We start from the raw sequence: 15849 nt of genomic DNA on the forward strand, positions 1-15849 counted from the left end.
GAAGAAGAAGAAGAAGAAGAAGAAGAAGAAGAAGAAGAAGAAGAAGAAGAAGGGGAAGAAGAAGAAGAGGAACGGGAAGGAGGAGATGATGATGATTTAAGTGGACAAATTTCATTTGTCCTTACTAGTGGAGTATCAGCTTAAACTTGGTTAAGACATATTTGTAGTTTTATCCTTTTCTCCTTTCTGTTCTGTATTTAGGGATCCACTAGAAATCACAGGTGGCTTAAGTTTAAAGGGGAAATACTAAATGCAGTAAAGAAATTCATACATAGTCTCATTCTGAGAGATGCAATGTACTATTTCTCCTGCATATCTACTACATTCTTTAGGATGTCTGGGTCTTAATTGGTGATCTCCGCCCAGGCTGGGAGCTACACTTAGGCCACCTGCAGGTTTTCAAGTATGCTCTTGTCAGACTTGATTGGATGGGAACTCTCATGAGGATGTCTCCTGAACCACAAATATCCCCCAAAGTACAGTTCCCCAGATTACAGGTGTTTGAGAAACCCAAGAAAAGATTTTACGGATAAATTTTGGACAAAAGCGGTTTGCAAAGAACAGCCATTGATTTGAAGAAATCGTATTCCCTCTTGAAATTGTCCTCTCATCACTTTAGTACTAAGAATTTAAATGAAGAGGAGATGCTCTTTCTGAGCATCATAATGTGCTTCCGCATCCTCTTGACTACTTTTTATAAAATCGAAACCTCCTAAAACCTAACCTGTGCCTGCCTTTCTCCTTTTGAAAAGGCTGTCAGAGCAGTGACATGCTTCAGTGGGTGGGTAGAAAGAGAAGCCAGAGGAATGTCTGCCTGGTGAGAGGTGTGTGTGTGTCTGTATAGCTGAAGGAAGGAAGACAAGTTTACATTATTAAACTTATCAGAAAAATGTAATGGCTTAATTATAAAGATCTCTGCACATGACGACTCAAAGTCTTCATAAATTTGTCAAAGCACTATGAGATAGTTAAGAAAAAAAAAAAGAAGTAAAAAAGAACATGCCAAATCAAAAATTTCAGTCTCTTAAATCTATTTGCAGAGTTAGAAACATTGATCATGTCTTGGTTTTCAATGGGTCTAAAATTAATTCCTCCATAAAAACCCACAGACAGCATATGGTAACAAGATGGCCTGATGCGTGTCTTCTTGACAACCCAAGAACTCTTGGGATCATTGGTTGTTAGCATTGGTGGCCACATGAGAGGCCATAGAGTCCACTAATACTGCATTTTACAGTTAGTGGGATTGCCTTGTTTTGACCACTCAGTATCCACTTCTGTTCATAGTTTCTGTAGCCTGTTTTTACCACAAGCTGTATGGGGGAGAAGAGTTTGAGATATTCTTTTTGAAATGCACCTCTTTGAGGCATTAATATACATATTAAAATATCATTTTGAGTTCAGTGATATCTAAGGTTTTCCTCTTGCAGGAGCAGCTTTGTCACTATGCTGCTGCCCAAAACATACAGTGGTCTCCTGAATTCCATTTTCTCTTAGGGCAGGTGCCTTTGGCTTTTTCTTTTTCTGGGGCCTCCTGAAGTTAATGACCTCCCTTCAGTTGTTCCCATTGGCTTACAGGTAGCAATGCATAAACCTCTGAGAACAAGTTCTCAGAGGTTTGACATTGTTTGGGAGTAAATGCAGTGATTTTTGACAAAGCATCTATGGGGTTGAGTATATATTTATAATAAATCTAGTTCCTTTATTTGTCTTAGGAAAGAAAAATTGATTTATTTTTCTTACCACATCTCTGATGTCCAGCTGGGTGAGAAACAATCTATATATTCCTAGATATGTACATCCTATTACATAGATTAGACCAGACAACAAATAATGACACAACCACAATATATTGCTAGTATTTACTGAGGGTCTACCTTGTGCCATGCACTGTGCTAAGAGATTTGCATATACTGTATTATATCAGTTATTCTTACAAATACCTATTTTACAGATGAGAAAACTGAAGTTCAAAAATATTGTGTTCCTGGGGTGCCTGGGTGGCTCAGTCGTTAAGCGTCTGCCTTCGGCTCAGGTCATGATCCCGGAGTCCTGGGATCGAGCCCCACATCGGGCTCCCTGCTCAGCGGGAAGCCTGCTTCTCCCTCTCCCACTCCCCCTGCTTGTGTTCCTTCTCTCACTGTGTCTCTCTCTATCAAATAAATAAAATCTTTAAAAAAAAAAAATATTGTGTTCCTGGTCCCCTGTTACAAAGCTAATCACTACAAAAGCCAGGATGTAGAGCCCAGTATCCTTAACCATTAAGGGTTCTCTTTACATAATGAATCTGACCACAGGGGCTTACTTGTAAGAAATCATTGCTGAGGGGCGTGTGGGTGGTGTACATTTTATAAGATTGAGGAGGACTGGCCATCCTCCAGCTGTATTCCAGCCTGCCCTTGGTACTTCTAGAGGATGTAATCTTAAATAATTTGTGTACATTTGACAAACCCCATCTTTCTAACTGGAAAAAAAAAATCTTCCTGCATTCCAATTACAAGTGAAGGAGAGAGACTGGTCCCTTAAAATAAGATTAGGATGCAATAGTAATCAGACTTTTCTTTACTAGAGAGTAAGGAACTTTCTCAGTATAATTTCTAGTCCATATCAGATGATAGATGAGACATTTACTTATTTCCTCTTCCTTAGAGCAGTCTAAATATTAAGAACAGATTAAAAGTCAGGGTTGGTGTGAGAAAGTAGAAAACTAAGCTATACCACATAATACTGATTCTCAGAAATCGAGAACTGGGAAAAGAAGGCTTAAATATACATGTAAGCTCTTATTAGGGTGGATAAGCTTAAATGTTTTGACATGATTTAGAAGGTACTTAAGATTCTCATATCTGGGAAAATGGCAAAATGACATTTTTAAGGTAATGTGGAGCTGTTCTTCATTTCATTTTTCTTTTTCTCACCATTGAGTAATATCTATCAGTGGCCCTCTCTGTTTCTGTAGCTGTTAAACCAATCTTCTGTCTTAAATGCTACACAGCTAGCACAAAAGAACTCTTTAGTATGTGTGATAACAGAGTATGACCTTTAATTTATCAGAGCGCATTCTGTATTCTGTTATCTGCTTGTCCCTGTTGCTTTTTATTTCTTGCCACTATTTTTGATATGATATTCTAGTCTCTTTGCATTAGGAACTCGACAACATGGGAAGGCTTAGGGAAGAACATGTAAGTCCCTCTCCATTCCACATAGGCAGTGAGATTCAAAGAGGTTGTGAGGTTACCTTTACTTCTGATGGAACAATATCCAAAATAAAATGTTTGAATGTAAGTAGCATATATGAACAATGCTTCTACAAATCCTTGTATAAAGGCATACTAGATCTCTAGATCTCTTAGTGTAATTCCACATAAGAGGGGGGCATGAAGGAAGAAATTTCTTAACCCAGTTAGATGTGCACTAAGCTTCTAACTTCTTCCCCAAAGTACTGTTGAACTCTGCAGTAGACAGCCTGTGGCCTTCATGCCCAGTATCCCAGCAGTCTCACAGGAAGGTACTGTTTAACTGGATGTACAGGCCTACTGTTTCGTACAAGGGGCTGGGGTATCATTGGAAGCATTAGTCACGGACAGACATTGCCCTACTGGAGTCGTCTGTGCTCTCTCCAGATGTTTAAGTTAAGTAGGCTGACTGACAAGGTGCCTAGGTTGTACCACCCTCTCTTTGTATAGCATTGCATTCCGATGCTACATTTAATTTATAGAAAGTGCTGCTTTTTTTTTTAAGGGAATTATGGGAGCAAAACTGAAGTATCTATACACAGAGTACCAAGATGAAATTAAAATTTGAAAAAGATCATAATCCCGTAATCCCTCCATCCTAACTCAGATATTTTCATTTTTTGCATATTGCCCTCAAATTCTTGTCAACTTTTATCATATTTTATTTAGTATGCTTCACTTCACATGGCATAAATATTTTAACTACTTTTATTTATATTTACAATTAGTTTGAGACTAAATATATTCTACCAGAGAATAAATTTACTTAAAAAATAGATCCACAGATATATAGGTTTATGAAATTGAAAAGAATAATCAATAATCAATCTTTTGGGGATTAATATCCACACTAGAACACATTTTTATCTGGTTATTATTTTAATAAAATTTAGGTTGTTTGTGATCTAGGTAAAACCCTTTGTGTTCTGTCACACCTTCCGTGTTTTTGTAGTCCATTGTCCTCTCTGAACTTCTGTGGCAAGTACAGTTCATTTAGTGGTTAATTATATACTTATGCAAAGTTATCTATTATCCTGAACTTCCATTTAACTTCCTTCATTTTGTCCCTTGACTCCCCAGACAAAGTTAAGCTCTTTAACAATAAGATCTATGGGATATATTGATGTATGCTTGACACAGTACTTTCAGAGTACACTGTCAGTGCTTATGTATTGACTTCATTGAGTCAGATTGCTCTCCTAATGTCTACCTAAGCTATACTAAAGAAACAAGGGATTTAACTATTGGAACTAGAGAAGGAAGGTGAAATCTTTTGGGTACATGAGAAATGTCTAGGAATGGGTACACGCATTGGGTTATTGATGAGTGGCATTTAAGCATTGGGTCCTTGGAGATGTGTAAAGGGAAAAGCAGAGATAAGAGATGAGCAGGGAAGAAAAAAGGAGGAAATGTGAAGTCCAAGCAGAATTCACTTTAACATGTTGCAGAGTCCCATCCCTCTTCCCACAAGCCAACAAAATGCAGTGGGCTTCTCACTCATGACTAGGACCTTCTGTCCTTTAACAATTTGTCTCTTGGAGAGGGTCAGCATAAAAAAAAAAAATTGTGAACTTGGTGGATTATTATGCTTGGGGCTTGTCTTATACGTAAGGGGTTAAGATAAGGAATGCTTGGAGTATTTCATGTCTGAAGTGGCTTGAATGGCAGGGCATCATTGTAAAAGGAAAAAAATGAAATGCTGTTCCTCACTGAGATCTCAACTGTAGTAGATCTTCACTACCTTTATCTATAAAATAGAGATGATAAAAATATACTCCTGATAAATCCTCAAGGATTTGGGAAGATTTCTGATTTTATGTTCCCAAGAGGAGAATCTCACCCCAAACTTCACAAAACAGAACCTTTAAAAACAAGACCATGATATTTTCCATTATATAGGAGAGTGCCATAAAGATTAAAAGGAAGATGTTGGGGCTTTACGTCTCAGGCTGTTTGAGACTTTTTCTTAAAAAAAATAACTATTGCAAAGAATAGCTTAGGAGTCAAATATGCCTGGGTTCAAATGGTTCCTCCATCTATATTGCATGGCATAGCCCTAGTAATATCATCTCTTTGAGCCTCATTTTTTTACCTATAAAATAAAAGATACTTATGGTCTGGGATTAATATGAGGACTAAATGAGAGAGAACCTATATAATAAGTCAGGAGCACAATAAAACATAAAAGCCACTCAATACATTATTATCCTGTTTTCTAGTAGTTTTCTGGTAGTATTTTCTCTAACTTCTTTACCTACAGATCACTTTCATACTTAAAATGTGGGTTTTCCAAAGTGCATGAAACTTAGTTGTAGCCTTACTAGTTTGTTTAATCCTATTGTCAGAAAAGAAGCACTTTTAGATCCTGGTAGTATGTGTTTATAATTCCATAAGGTCTTAAAAGTCCAGATGACAATCCAAATCCATCACTGCTTTATATTACCCATGAATCAGGCACACTCTGGAAGGCCTGTGCCCTCACAACTAGAAGATCTATAACTTCTACTGCCTGATTTTGTAGAAATCCAATTCTGTGTCATGTTTGCCTTAGTTAAAGGACAGACATTTTCCTTACAAGCAATTGTTATATTTACTGATGGATTCCGGTTATAGGAAGCCTGCCTTTTGTCAAAAATACTGAATCCTGAAGCTAATCTAATGTCATGTATTAATTACAGTCCAATTAATAATTAGTTAATTTAAAAATACTGAATCCTTTCACAGTTCAAAGGAAAATAAACCCAAGTGTTACATACTGTTTCGTTGCTTGGAAATTACTTCAATAGAGATGTGTATGTTGCTGATGATATTTTCAGCGGAGGTACCAACATACTTAACCCACATGAAATCAACTGGAGGAAAAAGAAAATAAAAGGAAAACTTCCTTCTAGTTTTATTAGGGTGCAGAAAATATGAGACTAAAGTATGTCTTAAGTATTCAATGAGAAGTTCTGTTATCATAAACCTGATTTATGTGTTCAGTTGACTGCTGTAGTTGATTTGTATGGTTTTTAAAAAGTTGAAGTTCTTCTTGGACCCTTTTAATAATTCCAAAACAAATAGGTCTTTTATAAGTGGGTCATTATTACTTTATCTTTACCTCTGATTTAGGAAGCTTTGGCTTGATTTGAATATTCAGATACATTCCAGTTGATTTTGTTTGTTTGTTTGTTTGGTTTTATTTTAAGATTTATTTATTTATTTATTTTTAGAGAGTGAGCATACACGCAGGGAGGGACAGAGGGAGAGGGAGAGAGAAACCCTAGCAGACTCCTCACTGAGCTCAGAGTCCCTATGTGGGACTCGATCCCAGGACCCTGAGATCATTACCTGTGCCAGAACCAAGAGTCAGTTGCTTAACCAACTGCGCAACAGGGCCCCACATTCCACTTGTTTTTAATCTCTCCTGTCCATGTAGGCCTGCTTTCTTTGACCATGCTCAGAAGCACTATGTAATGTTTCTACATCTCAGCATGTTTGGTATTAGATCCCAACCCTTCCCAGAGGAAAGAAAAGGTCATTGGAAATTATACCGATCTTTGATCTTTCCCAATCAAATTGGTTGTTTTATGTCCTTTATATTACATGCTAAGTTTAGATGTATGTCAAACTAAGGCCAGGATTAAAAATGAACACAAGCATACCAAATTACTGATTGTTTTGTAAATAACATATCATTGTGAATCTGTAATGAAATAAAATGCATTTTGAGCAATTTCTTAAAATAATATACCTCAATAATGACTTTTCATGTGAAGCTTGTTAATGAAAATCATGAGGTGGAGGCAAAATGTAGGCTTATTCCTGGTGAACCTAAACAGTCTGAACTATTTTATACTCAATAGTAGAAGGGATTTGGAACTCATCTGTTAAAAGACATCATCATCAGAGTACTCTATTTAGATGTGTCTTTGTTTGGTTGATAGTGTATTTATATATAATTCTGTCACAAGAGAAGTCATTAATTTTTTATTCTAGTAGAAGAACAAAGCCTTCAGAAACTAAAGTAAACATATATTGAACTGAAGTGAGTACCATCTGATTTCCCATCATCCATTACTCCAACAAAGAGTAAAGTCTGTCCTTTGATTTCAAAATCAAATCTCTCTGTTAAAAAAAAAAAAGGTCTCTGAACTAGAAGGCATCTGATATTCATGGGTGATGGGATTGTATGATACTATCCATGTGGCTACCTTTTTAAAAATATTATCACATCTTTTTACACCTATTTCTGCTGCCTACTCAATTTTTTCTTTGCTGTTGTTGTTAGGTGGCCTCTTTGTTATTCATTGGAAATATGGTGTTTATGTTGTTTTAGCTGAGTGTCATCAAGGATCTTTAAAGCTATTGTTGACTTAAATCATGTCAATCAATTATATTAATTGCTCTTTGAGTACCAAAGGTATGAGAGCAAATTGTATGTATCTGTGTGTATATTTTTACGTGTTTTTATGTGCTCTTTTTCTAAGCTATTCAAAAAGAATATCCAAAACTGTCAGTTCTCTCCACCAGTCTTACTTGGGACTTTTCTACTTCCCCTACTAATACTAACTATGGTTACTTATTTTGTGGCATGAAGCAGTTATTATTAAACAAGTAATGAACTGACTGTATGGATGTTCAAGTCAGTGACAATCACTAAAGAGATAAAATTATAAATGAGCTATGTGATGTTTCCTTTGGAAAGTCAATGGGAGGCTCGGCTAGATGCGATCTATTCTCTGGGCATAAGTATTTGCTTTCATTTTCTTGTGAATGTTGTTAGGCTATAGGATGAGATAATGGTTCCGTGGAAGCTATCAGAATTAAAAACAAGATTTCCTTCACTACCTCAATCCACAGATATTTCATAGGAGATTGTTATCTGATAGGTATTGTGCTAGCACTGAGAATACAATAATTACAGCACACAAAGTATCTGACCGTATAGAACTTCAGAGTTCAGAGGGAAAACATTTATTGAATATGCAATTACAAGGTCAGTGCCTATTCCAAAGGGCATGTATCAGGTGCTAAGGAAACGTGTAGTCAAGTGTCCTAATCTAACTTGGGGACAGCAGGAAAGACCTCCTGAGGAAATAATCCTTCTGCCGAGAAGACTCCATTAATGAGTCATGTTTGGCTAAGGAAAAATGGAAATGGGGTGAGAGTGAGGAAGAGCATTTCAAATAAAGAAGTTACAAGTACAAGAGCCCAGAGGAAGAAGGAGAGCCTTAGAGAAATTGAAAGAAGTTTCATGAGGATGGACAGAGGAGAGCAAGGCAGGGGCAGGCATGAGATGAGGAACAGGAGGTAGGAAAGGACCAGATCATGGAACTACTCGTAAATCTCATCAGGGGCTTGAGTTTTTGTCCTAAAGTCAATGAGAAGGGTTATAATAGACAAATGGCATAATTAGATATCAGCTGACATGTGGAGAATGGCTGCAATTGATTACAGATATGACACAGAGAGGTCGTTAATATGCTGTAGTAGTATCTGGGGAAGAGGTGTTTTGGAGCCTAAATTTGGGTGGTGTCTCAGGAAATAATCATTTCTGATGATGCGAACACTCTAGCATGAACAACGGCATAAGGAACTACCTAATTATAAAGTCATCGGGAGAGTTATAACAGTGTGAATTGATAGGAGTGTTGGTGGACAAAGAAGTTAATAAAGTAAAGGATATGTGTCTTTGAAAAGCTATTTCATGTTTGCCTATCAAATTATGCACATAAACACGTTTATCACATAAATCAAATATAAGCCAAAGCCACATATTCATTATTCATCTCACTGCCTTAAGATAACCAATATCATATCTTAGTGTATTTTTCCAAATATAATTTGTTTGCAAGCACAGAGAAGAGAACACAAACTGTGCACTCTTTTAAGAACAAAGATAGGCTTGGAATTTAAGCTATTTGTATCCTTGGGTTTTTTTGTTTTGTTGTTGTTGTTTTTTTTTTAGATTATCAATATACTAAAACTATCCCTACTTGACACACAACGATATGTTAGTTTCAGGAATACAACATATTTACATTTTAAATTAAGTACTAATGCATGAAATATTATTAGTCAAATAGACATTCAAAGGCCAAATCGATAAGGTCTAAGTGACAGTTCTTTTCTATTTCTCTAAAAGTGTGTGACTAATATAATGGTGGGTTTATTGTGGTATGTATAGTATATAGTAAAAACAGTATAAGAAAGCACGTACAAATTATTCTGAGAAAAATTTGTATCTATTATCTTTCTGAGCAAAATGCTCCAGTATTTTCTTGTCAGCAGTACTACCTTCCAGTATTTCTTTCTGCTCTAAGTTGTTGTCTGAGCTTTTGCCAAAACATCTTAGCTCAAATTCCATGTTAGTTAATTTTCACAGAATAGAAAAACTTCTTGCACTATATACTATTGAGCACTGAGATGGCAGCCTGGATTCTTCCTGAGTGCTTTATAGATCAAGTATACATTCATCTATTTGCAAGCATTATTCAAGGTCAGTTTAAACTGTGTTTCTGTCAGATAATGTTTTGTTCAAAGAAGCAAGGCTCCCACTTAGTTTGAATCTGTGAGTAGGAACCACTGTTTGTGGCTTGTGTTTGTTCCTTCCACTGTCATGTCTTCTTTAGAATAGTTTAATAAAAGCAGATATTTGAAAATAGAAGAACATATAATTTTTTTCCATATGTTATACAGTTCAACATGTTAAGCTTTAAGTGAAACTGAAGGACACTCAAAGTCACTTTTGTCAAAGCCTTTCCCTATAATATTTGGATGATGCAAGATATATTCCCTTGTGATGTCCAAGTGATTGATAAACCAATTTGTGTGGAATATACAAGAACTCTTCAGACTTTGTGGTTTCCTTAAATGAGATGAATAAGAATTTCTATTTTCTGAATAGGACATAAAGTATTCTAGGCCAATTTTAGATGCTTCAGTGTGCCAAAGTTGGTATTAAGTTTGGTGTTCATAAATTACTAATCTGGAATAAGAGGTTGAATGTATTTTGAAAACTTAAACCTGTTTCACCTGAACATGTTTAACTAGTTAATAAGAAACATCAAAAAGACAAAACCCTGAGATCAATGGTCATTTTTTGGTAAAGCTATTATATGCTGTTTAAACTGGTTGTTCGGGTCTGTCTATAACATAAGTTTAATAACCTAGCTCAAATGCAGATTTCTAATTTTCAATTAACATAGGAATAATTTTGTTTGCTAAAATAAAATAAATGAATGAATGACAAGTCTGAAACATGAAATGTTCTAGGTAGAACTTTTTAAAATTCCAAATTTCAAAAAATCATGTGGCAACTGTATAGCTCAAGCTTTAAGTATTAACTTTTAACCTTTGACCTTACAGATTTTAACCAATGAAATGTCTCTTTAAACTTTAAAGGAAACAATGATAACGAGCGCCTGGCGATTGCTAGACAGCGAATTCCATATCGACTTGGTCGAGTAGTTGATGAATGGCTACTCGACAAAGGTAAAAAACATTGATTAAAACTTCAAATAAAAAAATAATTTGAACATAACCAAGTAGTACTTCATTGTAACACTAATAAACATAAAAAATAAATTTTCCGTAAAACTAAATTAAAAACAAATTTAAAACAGTAAAATGTAGATAGTAATATTTGCATACCTTGTATAATAATTTCTATACATTTTTAGACGTACCAGCTGTTTAATAATCTTACCCTGTTAACTTAAGGTTAAAGGGACTGTTAAATATAATCCACTAACTCAATCTATGAAGGTACTCACAGCAAGCATTAACCCAAAATGATAAATCATTCATAGATTATATTACATGTTCCAGCCTCTAAATTATTAACTAAAATATATGTAGTTCTGATATCTTTATTATGGTCCTGAAAACAAAACAAAACAAAACAAAACAAAACTCTTGGTTTAAACTCTAGGCATCTTAAATAGTGGGCAATATGGATTGCCAGTCAAAATGAAGTCCCTTTAACGTTTGCAACCTTCTAAGAGCATTTGAGAACAAGCCCTAATTAAAACTGAACTTAAAGTTGTGTGCATGCTTTTTATGAGCAGAGAGCAATCTGCTAAAACTGGATACTCAATTTGATGATATTGGTACTGTTGCTGAGGATTGCTGTTTGATGGAATTGTGCCATAATTTCTCCATTGGTTTGTGTATCATTCCTGAAGCCGCTTTTTACATCTGAAGCTATTTTTTTTTTCATTTTATTTTGTTTTAATAGACTTGCTGAAAGCCAATCAGAAAAATATTTTTGGATTTTTTTTATCTCTGACATGCTCAGTGTAAACCATGCATTTCTTTTCAGTGTGATTGCCAGAAAAATAGAATAATTCAAATAACAGTGGACTATGCCTTCAAAAAAAATAAACGTTTTTAAAGAATAGCATATAGATACATGTGGCCATTACATGAACTATGAAATTTTTATCATGAATTTAAAATGAGATTTAGCTGCTCTAGATTAGTTTCTGCCAGTGGTAATTTTAGAATGACAAATACTTGAAATGTTAGATGTCTCACATTTTTTTAATTTAACAATTTATACTTAAGAGACCAACAGTATAAGATCTTGAGGTAAAAGGGAGAAGGGATCCACTAAAAATTGATTTATAATACGTACCTTTGATTGGTCTTTTAGCAAAAACACTACATTTACAATAAGTTGAGAATTTACAAGTATTTGCCAATGATTATGCATTTCATGGACACCTCATTTATAAGCAATGAATTATGAGTCAAATGCCTCTCTTATAGTTTATTGCTCTCATTATCCACCCCATGAAAGATCTGTTTTATCATCCTTTGTAGAATGTAGAGTTCACAATCAACATTTTTGCATGTATGTAATATTATTTTTACAGGGCGTCAGCTCACAATCTTCAATAGCCAAGCAACCATAATAATTGGCGGGAAAGAGCAGGGCCAGCCCTTCCAGGGCCAGCTCTCTGGGCTTTACTACAATGGCTTGAAAGTTCTGAATATGGCAGCCGAAAATGATGCCAACATCGCCATAGTGGGAAATGTGAGACTTGTTGGTGAAGTGCCTTCCTCAATGACAACTGAGTCGACAGCCACTGCCATGCAGTCAGAGATGTCCACATCAATTATGGAGACTACCACAACCCTAGCTACTAGCACAGCCAGAAGAGGAAAGCCCCCTACGAAAGAACCCATTAGCCAGGTGAGTATGTGGATTTCATTCCTTTGTTTTGGAACTGTGGTTATGAAAGTGGGCTTTTCTGTATATGTGTCTTTTCTAAAATGGGATTGTTTCTGATCTCAGGTGCCATGGCTTTCTTTGAGTCTTGCTTAGTATAATATACTCAGTTTGAATGTGAAATATATATATATACTGTTGATTTGAGATTTGCTGCTTTGTGTTGGCTTGTTAGCTGTTAGCTGGTAGTCTTGATTAATAACCTTGGTCTAACCCAAGCTGAGAGGACCGCCTGCTAATTACACACGGTTTTCAGTTTTTAAGTTAAATAAACAAGTAAATTAGTGAAGTATTTGAAAGGCCTTGTTTGTTCAGGCTCAGCACATCATCAAAATAAAATAAAACAAATTTGAAGAGAAATTGCATACAAATTTCTATTGTATTTTGAAGAATTCAGAATTTTGAATTGATAAGCGTGTGGTTCTCATGGTGAATGATAGGGCTACTCTTTCACTGTTGTTGAGGGGGAAATTTTTTATTCTGCCTTTCAAGTTTCTTCTGGCTAGTCTAAGAATGAACTTGACATGAGGCAGATTAATAGGAGGGAAAAAAAAATTTGCTTACATATACACAGTCTCAGTAATAAAATTGAGGCCCAAAGAAATGACCAAGGCAGTCAACTTTTATACTTTTTTAAACAAACAAACATATATCTGTAAGAAATTTACAGGGCAAAGAAATCTTAAGTTTGGAAGCTTCAATTAGTAAGGAATTCTAAATAGGGTTTGAACTGGGATAATAAATTAGTAAATGTAGCTAGGTTTATTTATAGAGCCTTCTCGTTTCTCAGCTCTGCATTTCTAATGTCTGGTGATATGGATGTCTCTTTACCTCCTGGTACAGGAGGACACCTTTAATATGGAAGATTTATTTTCTGCTTTCTGAAGGCAAGGGGCATCATGGTGTTCTTCTTGCACTGGCTGTTCCTTGGTAACTTTAATTCAAAGTAATCACTATACCTAGGCCCCCACACTGTGAGAAAAATGCACTGTTAGTTTATCTGAAGACATTTTTTGTATTGTATGTGATTAACTGATCTCACCTAGAATTAACTTCAGTGAGCTTCTGTCTTACATCTAAAATTTTTGAAAAATAGAATTTTTAAATGCCAAACTTTTACAACTTGGAAGTATGTTAATGCAGTCATGGTATACTTAGTGATTTCCTACTGTGTATCAGGCACTGGCATTGCATCAGTGAAGAATAAGAAAAACAAACAAACAAACAAAAAACAATTACGTGCCTCAGAGAGCACTATTAGAATGCTATAGGTATGCTATTAAATGCTACTAGATCCCTAATGACATTTATAGCCTTTGTATATATTCTGTTGTGGTGTCTTTCAGAATTGTATGTTCTCCTAGATCTAAATTGATTGTTTTCTTTTGTTTTGTTTTTAATAGTGAATGAGTGTATCTAGTAGATGCCATATAAAGCTTTTCCAAATATATGATCCTAACTTCTAGGAAAGTGCATTCTAAAGAAACAAGAATGACAACAATTATTTTTACATTTCTTTTATTTCAAATGTTTGAGACAGAGCTAAGTGTCAAATTTGGAAAAAGAGTAGAAGGTGAATTCTGTTCATATCAGCACCCGATCTACTAATTAATGTATGTTTACCAGAGAAAGAAAAAAACAGATTCTGATTTTTACTTTCAATAGGAAGTGGAAATGGAGTGGGAAGAACAGAATAGAAAGAGAGAAAATATCTTAGAAGAGAGATGTTCAAAAATTTATAGAGATGATCTGTAAATTCATAAATGTAGTATTGCATATTATGTGTCTATATGCATTATTTTTTTCCTTTCCTTTCTTCTTTCCTTCCTTCCTTCCTTCCTCCCTCTCTCAATCTCTCTCTCTCTCTTTCTCTCCCTCCGCCCCTTATTTTTGATTTGCATTTGGCCCAAAGTAAAATGAGCTGTCTCACTGGGTGTTCATCAGTATATATTTATTGATCATTCTACATGTGCCATATATTGTTCTAGGCACTGGGAATACATTAGCAACAATGAATAAAAACACTTGTCCTTATGGAATATACATTTTAGTAGGAATGTGTGCTCATAGTGTAATCTTTCTGTTGATTTTCTCTATCTTGTTTCACTTAATAAGGTTGCTTTTTTTAAAAGATTTTATTTATGTATTTGACAGATGGAGACATAGTGAGAGGGAACACAAGCAGGGGGAGTGGGAGAGGGAGAAGCAGGCTTCCCGCCAAGCAGGGAGCCCGATGTGGGGCTCGAACCCAGGACCCTGGGACCATGACCTGAGCCGAAGGCAGACGCTTAACAACTGAGCCACCCAGGCACCCAATAAGATTGTTAATAATAACACTTAGTCCCTTGGATAAGAACTTGTGACTTTAGAATTTTAGACAGATTTATGCATATCCATCAGCTCCATTTGATAATCCTCACGATATTTCATTAATGATTTATTATGGCTGTTGGTTTATGGTTTGTTTAACAATAAACAGGTTATTAAGGTGGATTTGATGTAGGAAAATGAAGCACAAAGCGATTGATAGACTATTTCTTTTATGTAAAATAATTCATAAGAGGACATTGTAGGTCAGAGTTGGAAATGTTCCTGGGAGTTACATTTGAAATAATCAGGGATTTTTCTTAGTAGTCTTATTTTATCATTAATGAAATTACAGTTGCCTAAGTTCCTAGGTAAACCAGATGTACCCCAAAATAAGGAAAGACTTACCAACCTTTCCTAGAATGTATTTTATCAATTAATAATTGGTATATATTAAGAAATGCTTTTTTTTTTTGAGAGAACGTGCAAAATAGCTATTGCATTTGTAAGCTCAATACCTAGAATTGAAAAAATAAGAAGTCATGCATTTTATAGTATTAATTAATATAAAAGGAAAACAGTTAACTACCCATTAATTTCTAATTAAGAGTCTTTTTTATTATAAGCTATTACATGTTTAAAGACAGCAGTGGTTTATGGAAGTAAATGATCTAATCAATTAGTGATTATTTGGTTCATTTGAGGAGGTATTGACTTAAATAAAGATTGCTAGGTTCATTAAAAAATAGATATTTTATGTAGTGTATTTTAAATCTTTAGATTTTTAACAGACCAATAACAGCAATTAAATAATTTGGATTAATATGCCAGAAATAGTCAGTTGTGGTAACAGTGTTTTCAGGCTGGGCCAATAGGTTTTAAAATGATCTTTTATAATGATATATATGTGATTTCCGGTAATAAGGTGTGCCTATGTGGAAAAAAACTACTTAGGAAGAAAGCAAATTATTTATTTTTGAGTAACAGAGTAATTTATTGCAAGTTCTCTTTACCTCACAATTGACTTTTAAACTGTCCTTCAACTATAAAGAGATCACTGATAATATGTAGAATTTAAATGGTTTGTTG

General features: G+C 35.0%; 1 protein-coding gene across 1 annotated transcript in view; it reads left to right on the forward strand.

Annotated features, from left to right (window-relative positions):
• The window catches only part of NRXN1 (neurexin 1), a 1112161-nt gene that overhangs the window by 971670 nt on the left and 124642 nt on the right, over positions 1 to 15849 (forward strand). Inside the window, 2 exon segments of the mRNA XM_021701263.1 lie at positions 10623 to 10712; positions 12098 to 12417. Of these exon segments, the coding sequence (XP_021556938.1) occupies positions 10623 to 10712; positions 12098 to 12417 (410 nt within the window).

This window comes from Neomonachus schauinslandi, chromosome 10 (genome assembly GCF_002201575.2).
Source record: "Neomonachus schauinslandi chromosome 10, ASM220157v2, whole genome shotgun sequence".
NCBI classification, from domain to species: Eukaryota; Metazoa; Chordata; class Mammalia; order Carnivora; family Phocidae; genus Neomonachus; species Neomonachus schauinslandi.